We start from the raw sequence: 9170 nt of genomic DNA, 5'->3' as shown, positions 1-9170 counted from the left end.
TCTCTTCTCATCCCTGCTCCCATCCCCACTCCCATTCCCATCCCCATTCCCATTCCTGCTCATTCGCTCTATCCCTGTTCCCATCCTCACTCTCATCCCAGCTCCCATCCCTGCTCCCATTCCCACTTCAACTCCACTCCCATCTCTTCTCATCCCTGCTCCCATCCCCACTCCCATTCTCATTCCCATCCCCATTCCTGTTCCTGCTCATTCGCTCTATCCCTGTTCCTATCCTCACTTCCATCCCAGCTCCCATCCCTGCTCCCATTCCCACTTCAACTCCACTCCCATCTCTTCTCATCCCTGCTCCCATCCCCGCTCCCATTCCCACTTTCATCCCCATTCCCATTCCTGCTCATCTGCTCTATCCCTGTTCCCATCCTCACTCCTATCCCAGCTCCCATCCCTGCTCCCTTTCCCACTCCAACTCCACTCCAACTCCACTCCCATCTCTTCTCATCCCTGCTCCTATCCCTTCTCTCATTCCCACTCCCATCCTCATCCCCATTCCCTCTCCCATCCGTGCCCCCATCCCTACTCCTCCCCAGTCCTATCCCTCTTTCCATCCTGCTTCCATCCCTGTTCCCTTTCCCTCTCCCATCCCCTCTCCAATCCCTCTCCCACCCCCTGCCCTGCCCAATCCCTCCATTTCCCACTCTGTGGATCCCACCCTTGGAATCTTGGCCGGATGGGAGCCACACCATTCCCAGGAACTCACCTCAGAGGGAAGGAGAGCTCCAGCTGCTCGATGACCTGCAAGGAGGGGAGGAGGGGACGAGGTTTAGCCAGGAGGGGACACATCACATGGGTTTGGGGGACACTTGGGAAGCAAATCCTTGGATCTTACCGACTTCTGGGCATCAAACATCAGGTTTTTGTAGAACTGGATGAAGTGGGAGAAGGTCATTTCATTCCTGGCTTCCACTTCCTGAGGGAGACGGGGCCGGAGGTAAGAGCGGGGCCACCCCTCCGGACACAGGGACACCGGGGCGGTTCCAGCCCTTCTGGAAAAGCTGGAAAACCATCTCCCTCCCGGGTGGGGTGTTCAGGGGGTCCTTACCACGAGTTTATCCCGCAGGAATCTCATGTTGGGAACGCGGTAGTTCACCTGGGGCAGCATCGCCTTCAGGTCCTTCACGGTGATGCTGCCGGAGCGGGAGACGGAGTCGGGATGGAGAACCAACCCCTGGATGGATTTTGGCTCCCACCCCAAATCCTGCTGCCTGGCATGGGGATTCCACCCTCCTCCTGGCCTGTGGATCCCTCCAGGCACAGGACCCAGAGAAATCGTGGATGTCCCATCCCGGGAAGTGCTGAAGGCCAGGATGGACAGGGCTTGGAGCAACCTGGTCCAGTGGAAGGTGTCCCTGCCCACGGCAGGGGGTTGGAATTCCATGATCTTTAGGTCTCTTCCCACCCAAACCATTCCATGATTCCATGACCACTAGTGGAAAAGCAATGGAAATCGGGATCCCCGTGGCCCTCACACCCAAATCTCTCATTTTCCGTGTCTCCAAGCATCCCAAAAAACCTGGTGCTCCCTTGTCCCACGTGGTGTTTGGCACGAGTGTGAGCAGAGGGCCAAAGAGAGGAAGCACATCCCAAGAACCAGCTGGGCTCTCTAGGCCATCATCCCACCTGGAGATGATGCCCATTCCCATCTCCACCATAATTTAAGTGCAAATTCCCTTGAGTTGGGGTTTTCCCTGCCTTTGGAAGTTGTTTCTGGCCTGCATTAACGGTCCAGCTCCTCCTGCTACTGGTGGAAAAGCAATGGAAATCGGGATCCCCATGGCCTCCACACCCAAATCTCTGATTTTCCGTGTCTCCAAGCATCCCAAAAAACCTGGTGCTCCCTTGTCCCACAGGGTGTTTGGCACAAGTGTGAGCAGAGGGCCAAGGAGAGGAAGCACATCCCAAGAACCAGCTGGGCTCTCTAGGCCATCATCCCACCTGGAAATGATGCCCATTCCCATCTCCATCATAACTTAAGTGCAAATTCCCTTGAGCTGGGGTTTTCCCTGCCTTTGGAAGTTGTTTCTGAGCTGCATTAACGGTCCAGCCCCTCCTGCTACTGGTGGAAAAGCAACGGAAATCGGGATCCCCGCGGCCCTCACACCCAAATCTCTCATTTTCCGTGTCTCCAGGGATCCCAAAAAACCCGGTGTTCCCTCATCCCACGAAGCCACCAGATTTGGGATGCAACCGAGGGAATCTGGTCCCGTCCTGCCAAACCCACCACCTGCTTCCGAATCTGGGGCCGTGCCACTGCTCACCTGCCTTCCCGCGCCCGGTCCATCCCGTCAAACTGCTTCCGGAGCCACCTGGGAAAGAAGGAAGGGATGGACACACGGAGGAGCAGATCCAGGGGGGATTTTTGTCCCTCAGGCAGGGAATTGGGATTTGTTGGTGTTTGCCCACCTCTCGATCTGCAGCGGGGTCTGGGCCCTCTGGGTATCAGCCACCAGCCAGTTGAGCCCCGTTATCCAGAGGTTGATGTCCTCCTCGCAGAAAGCTGGAAAAGGAGAAGGAGAGACGGGAATTGTGGGATGCCGGGAAGGGGGTGGGATCCACGGAGGGGGTGTGGGAGTGGGGAGGGAGCCCAACGCACCGGCCACGCTGAGCGTCCGCAGCCGGAAGTCCATCCCGTAGAGGATGATGAAGCACATGGTGAAGTCCAACTTCCGAGCGTCCTCGGGGTAGCGCTCGAAATCCCGGGAATTCTTGCCCAGGCGGATCTCCTTGATCTCCCGGATGTCGACTGTGGGGAGAGAGGAACATGGACGTGGCCCCGATCCATGTGAGGGACTTGTGGGGGCCGCAGGAGGTGGGACTGCCAGGATACCAGTCCCCGGGGATGGGACATTCCCAGGAATGTGTGATGGAATTGTGGGTGCTGTGGCCACGTGGAGACACGTCCCCGGGGCCCTCCAGGGATGTGCGATGGCACCACGGGCATGGCATGTCCTTCAGGGAACATAGGGTGTCTCCGTTGGGGTGGGATGGCATCATGAGTTCCATGGATTTGTGTCCCAGGATGTCCTGGGATGGGGTGTCCCTGCCTGTGTGACAGCACCACGGGTGCCATGGCCGTGTGTCCTCCATGGATTTGTATCCCAGGATATCCCCGGGATGGGGTGTCCCTGCCTGTGTGACAGCACCATGGGTGCCATGGCCGTGTGTCCTCCAGGGATTTGTATCCCAGGATATCCCCAGGATGGGGTGTCCCTGCTTGTGTGACAGCACCATGGGTGCCATAGTTGTGTGTCCTCCATGGATTTGTGTCCCAGGATGGGGTGTCCCTGCCTGTGTGACAGCACCACAAGTGCCATGGCTGTGTGTCCTCCAGGGATTTGTATCCCAGGATGTCCTGGGATGGGGAGTCCCTGTCTGTGTGACAGCACCACGGGTTCCATAGTCATGTGTTCTCCATGGATTTGTATCCCAGGATGCCCCAAGGATGGGTTGTCCCTGCCTGTGTGACAGCACCACAGGTACCATGGCTGTGTGTCCTCCAGGGATCTGTATCCCAGGATGTCCTGGGATGGGGTGTCCCTCCTTGGGTGCCATGGTTGTGTGTCCTCTATGGATTTGTATCCCAGGATGTCCCGGGATGGGGTGTCCCTGCCTGTGTGACAGCACCACAAGTGCCATGGCCGTGTGTCCTCCATGGATTTGTGTCCCAGGATGGGGTGTCCCTGCTTGTGTGACAGCACCACGGGTGCCATGGCCGTGTGTCCTCCAGGGAATCATGTCCCCAGGACAGGATGTCCCCACAGCACCACCTCCACGTGCCTGATGACCCCCCACTCCCTGTGTCCTCCATGGACTCCCATCCCCAGGATGTGGCTCCCGACAGCGCTTCCCACACTTTTCCCAGCTCTGTGGTTGCCACGCGTCCTCCAGGCCCATCCTGCCCCATCCCAACCGGCCCAGGGCAGACCCTGGGATGGGCTGAGCTCAGCTTTTAATTGGAGCCTCTTCCCAAAAGTGGTAATTTGAGTTTGGACCGCAGGGCGTTGCTTTCCTGCTGCTCTGCTCCCTCATTATCCCGCTAAATAAAGCTCCGGTGGCGTTGGAAGGGCCGGGTTTCCGGAGCCTGCTCTTCCTCCACCACGGGAGACTTCCCAATTTTCCCAGTGGATTTGTCCCACCGGGAGCAGAATAATAACACATTATTAGGAATAACACCCAAAGTTGTTCCCGATCCCACAACCGTCACCCCTCCCTCGGGGAAGGTTTGGACTCTGGGAATGAGCCAGGGACGCCGGAAAAGGCTTTGTGTGACTGAGAGAGCGGCCAGACCCTGAGCCTGGGCATTGTCCTGCCAAGGAAATGGGTCATTTCCCGGAGAATTTCCAGCCCCGGCCCCGCTTCCGATGTGGGGAAGAGTCCACGGAGCCTGATCCACAGTGGGAAAAGCAAAGGCTGAATGCAGGGAGGGAAAAGAGATTGGGGGAGGAATGGGGGCTGATTAAGCAAGAAAAGAGGGGCCGGGGAGTTTTTCTTGGTGGAAAAGCTCCAGAAAACACTGGAGGCTTTATCCAGGGTTTTTTTTTTTTTTTGCTGGATGACCACAAGCCAAATTTCATGGATCAGGGTGGGATTGTAGCACAAGTGGCACACGGGGGCTCCGCAGGCTGGCACGGGCTTTGTTCTGGGACAAGATCCCAAGAAATCAAATCCCGTTGTCTCCGTGGGGCTCCCAGGGCTTGGAGAAAACTCTCCTTGGGACAAACAGGCAGATTTTTTTGGGGAAAAAGGGGTTTATGGGTTAAAAAACGGCTGCTCAACCCCAAACCTGCCCATCCACAGGGAGAGGGGAGAAGTCAGAGGATACCAACAGGCCACAAAGGTGTATTCCTTGGATTCCACAGCTCCAGGACACAGCCTTGGACCAGACTTCTGAGTGCTGCCAATAATCCCAGGATGGTTTGGGTTGGAAGGGAGCGGAAAGATCATGGAATTCCAACCCCCTGCCGTGGGCAGGGACACCTCCCACTAGCCCAGATTGCTCTGGTCTGGCCTGGAACACTTCCAGAGATGGGGCAGCCACAGCTTCTCTGGGAATTCCGTTCTAGTCCCTCACCACTCTCAAAGCCAAGAATTCCTTCCCAATATCCCATCTAACTCTCTGGTAGTGGGAAGCCATTCCCTGTGTCCTGTCCCTCCATCCCTTGTCCCAAGTCCCTCTCCAGCTCTCCTGGAGCCCCTTTAGGCCCTGCAAGGGGCTCTCAGGTCTTCCTGGAGTTTTCCTTCTCCAGGCTGGCCATTCCCAGCTCTCCCAGCCTGGCTCCAGAGCAGAGGGGCTCCAGCTTCTAGAGCATCTCTATGGCCTCCTCTGGACTCGCTCCAGTAGCTCCACATCCTTCTGATGTTGGGAATTTCTGGGCTGGAGGCAGCTCTGCAGGTGGGGTCTCACCTGAGCGGGGCAGAGGGGCTGAATCCCACCCTCTCCTGCTTCCCACGCTGTGGGACGAGCCCAGAACACAGGGAATTCCTGCTTTTCCACCCACCAACACCCCCCAATCCCTCTCCCCATGGCAAAGAGCCCATTCCCACAAAGAACCAGGGGAAGAGGGAGCGGCTGCACAAAACAAGGGAGCGGGAGCCGGGAGCTTCCTGGAAACCACATCTGCGGCGGATTTGCAGGGATCACGTCGGAACTAAGTCTCCAAACTCCTCCCAGCATTGTCTCCAGGATCCCCGGGCGATTAAAACACTCTGGAAGGATTAAAACACCCTGGAAGGATTAAAACACCCTGGAAGTCGCTTCCAGCTGCGAAAATCCCTTTTTCTTTTCTAATGCAAAGCGAGCAGCTCCTGGGGCAAAGAGGATTTGGAATGGTGGGAAGAGCAGGTCCTGCCCAGCGGATTTTAGGGATGCTGAGTGAAGGCCTGGGAATTTTTTTCAGGCCTTAGGAGGAAAAAGGGGATGGAGGGAATGTTGTGCTGGGAATTCCCAGCTCTGGTGGCACAAGCCACGTCCACCTCAGTCACCCGTTCTTCCAGGACACTTGGAAGCTCAGAATTCCCTCCAGGGGGGAATTTGGGAGACAGTGTCCCCCTGGGAATTCCCGTGGTGGGATTTAAAACCTGAAAGAAAATATCCCTCCTGCTCCAGCAGTGATAAATCCCATCTGGATTTTCTCCTCCCCAAAAAATCCCATTTCTAATTCTTTGGCATTAACGAGGCTGGAAGTGTCACCTCTCCAAAATCCTCTTGGATTTTCCACGCTGCCTTCACCCCTGTTGTTTTTAATTTCTTATAAAGATCCTTTTTTGGGCTGTTTTCTGCCAGATTCCCTGTGCTGGGAATTGGGATTTGCTGAGGGTGAGGAGCTGGGAGACCTCCAGGATGAGGTTAATTTTGGAGGTGATGTTCCAGGTGATCTCAGGTCTGGACATGGATCCCAGGCCTAGACATGGATCAAAGGACTGAACATGGATCAAAGGCATGGACATGGATCCCGGGCCTGGACAGGAATCCCAGGCCTGGACACAGATTCCGGGCCTGGACATGGATCTCGGGCCTGGACACGGATCTCGGGCCTGGACACGGATCCCAGGCCTGAACATGGATCCCAGGCCTGGACACAGATTCCGGGCCTGGACATGGATCTCGGGCCTGGACACGGATCCCAGGCCTGGACATGGATCCCAGGCCTGGACATGGATCCTAGTCCTGAACATGGATCCCAGACCTGGACATAGATCAAAGGAATGGACATGGATCAAAGGCCTGGACACAGATCCCAGGCCTGGACACAGATCCTGGGCCTGGACATGGATCCCGGGCCTGGACACAGATCCCAGGCCTGGACACAGATCCTGGGTCCAGACACAGATCCCAGGCATGGAGAGGAATCCCAGCCATGGACACGAATCCCAGGCCCTGACACAGATCCCAGGCCTGGACACAGATTCCAGGCCTGGACGCGGATCCCGGGCCTGGACATGGATCCCAGGCGTGGACACGGATCCCAGGCCTGGACACGGATCCCAGGCCTGGACACGGATCCTGGGCCTGGACACAGATTCCAGGTCCAGACACAGATTCTGGGTCTGGACACGGATCCCAGGCCTGGACACAGATCCTGGGCCTGGACATGGATCCTGGGCCTGGACATGGATCCTGGGCCTGGACACAGATTCCAGGTCCAGACACAGATTCTGGGTCTGGACACGGATCCCAGGCCTGGACACAGATCCTGGGCCTGGACATGGATCCTGGGCCTGGACATGGATCCTGGGCCTGGACACAGATTCCAGGTCCAGACAAAGATTCTGGGTCCGGACACGGATCCCAGGCCTGGACACGGATGCTGGGCCTGGACACGGGTCACAGTCCTGGACATGAATCACAGGCCTGGACACAGATTCTGGGTCCTGACACAGATCCCAGGCTTCGACATGCATCCCAGGCCTGGACATGGATTCCAGGCCTGGACACGAATCCCAGGCCTGGACACAGATTCCAGGTCCGGACACAGATCCCAGGCCTGGTCATGGATCCTGGGCCCGGACACGTGTCCATCAGCCACTTAACAAAGCATGTAATTATCCTGGGAGTCCAGGGGAGAGCCTGGATCTTTGTCCTGGCCCTGACAATTCCTAACAGAGACATCAGCCCTTCCCACTAATCCCTCTCCCAGTGGGATGTCGGTCGGAAGGGGGGATTTGAAATGGTCCTGGCAGGCGTGAGGTGTGGGAGATCCCGGCACTTCCATAACATCCCAACCCGGCAGCGTGTGGCACTTCCGGAAAAAACAAGGAGCTGGGAATGCCTTAATTCCATGACTGGATAACGAGCTCTTCTCCATGAGGATCTAAACCACCTTTCCAAGAATGGGTGTCCTTCCTCCCATCACTCATCCCACTCCTGCCACCCTCCTTCCCAGCTCAAAGCCTTTCCATGGCTGGAATCCGGCTTGGGATCAGCCCCTCTGAGCCCCTCCAGGGAAAAGGCACCTCCCAGACCTCCAGGGTGGGTTTTGCCATCATCCAGGAGAGGTGATATCCCAAAACTGAGTTCCTTCCCTGCACGGGGTGTGGGATGAGGTGAGGGTGGAGCTCCGGGTCACCCCAATCCCGGGTTTTCATCCCTCGGCTCTTTTCAGCTCCATTTGAAGCCTGGAGGTAACGAGCACCAAGACATGGAATTCCACCAATTCCCAGTGGCGGGAGAACGTCCCAAGAGCCCAGTGAATCCACAAGTAAGGACAGTTTTTAGGGATGCTCCAGTGGGAGCAGCCCAGTTTTGGGGTTAAAAGCACCGTGAGCAGGAACAGCGACGGCCACTCCTTTACCTCCTTGCCAGGGAGGATATAAATCCCCAGGGAGCACATGGAAGCAACTTCACCCCCAGGACAAGGTGGGAAGGAGGAGGTGATGGTTGCCCAGCCCAGCAGCTCCTGCTTTTATGGGAATCACCCCACAGTAGGATGTTCCATAGGGGATGGAGATCCCACCATGGCAGGGTATCCCAACAGGTCCAGGAACCCCAAAACCGGTTACCCCACTGTGGTAGGACACCCCACCATGAACAGGAACCCCAAAACCAGTCACCCCACCATGGTAGGACATCTCACCATGAACAGGAACCCCAAAACTGGTTACCCCACCATGGTGGGACATCCCAACAGGTCCAGGAACCCCACAACCAGTCACCCCACCACAGCAGGACATCCCACCATGAACAGGAACCCCACAGCCAGTCACTCCACCACACCAGGACATCCCAACAGGTCCAAGAAGCCCACAGCCAGTCACCTCACCACAGTAGGACGTTCCAACACATCCAGACATCCCCCAACTGGACACCCCACTACAGTAGGACATCCCACTATGGTCAAGACTGGCACAGCCCATCACCCCACCATGGTAGGGCACTCCAACAGGTCCAGGCACCCCACAATCAGTCACCCCACCACGGTAGGACCCCCCAACACGTCCAAGTACCCCAGAGCTGGTTACCCCACTGTGCCCAAAAACTCCCCAGCCAGTCACCCCACCACAGCAGGACATCCCACCACACCCCAAAAACTCCCCAGCCAGTCACCCCACCACACCAGGATATCCTACCATGACCAGGAACCCCACAACCAGTCACCCCACCATGGCAGGACATCCCACCACAACCACACAGCCGGTCACGCCACCATGCCCAA

General features: G+C 57.0%; 1 protein-coding gene across 1 annotated transcript in view; it reads right to left on the bottom strand.

The window, feature by feature from the left end:
* The window catches only part of LOC113981350 (1-phosphatidylinositol 4,5-bisphosphate phosphodiesterase gamma-1-like), a gene marked incomplete at its 3' end in the record, with an annotated part of 28217 nt that overhangs the window by 15317 nt on the left and 3730 nt on the right, over nucleotides 1-9170 (bottom strand). Inside the window, exons 3-8 of the mRNA XM_027708698.1 lie at nucleotides 2612-2761; nucleotides 2422-2515; nucleotides 2277-2324; nucleotides 1061-1145; nucleotides 848-928; nucleotides 719-753 (exon numbers count right to left, since the gene is read on the bottom strand). Coding sequence (XP_027564499.1) covers nucleotides 719-753; nucleotides 848-928; nucleotides 1061-1145; nucleotides 2277-2324; nucleotides 2422-2515; nucleotides 2612-2761 — 493 coding nt within the window. The remainder of the gene's footprint in view (nucleotides 1-718; nucleotides 754-847; nucleotides 929-1060; nucleotides 1146-2276; nucleotides 2325-2421; nucleotides 2516-2611; nucleotides 2762-9170) is intronic.

This window comes from Neopelma chrysocephalum, unplaced genomic scaffold, assembly GCF_003984885.1.
Source record: "Neopelma chrysocephalum unplaced genomic scaffold, ASM398488v2 Primary Assembly neopelma1_96491, whole genome shotgun sequence".
NCBI lineage: Eukaryota > Metazoa > Chordata > Aves > Passeriformes > Pipridae > Neopelma > Neopelma chrysocephalum.
This window is presented reverse-complemented; position numbering and strand designations above follow the sequence as displayed.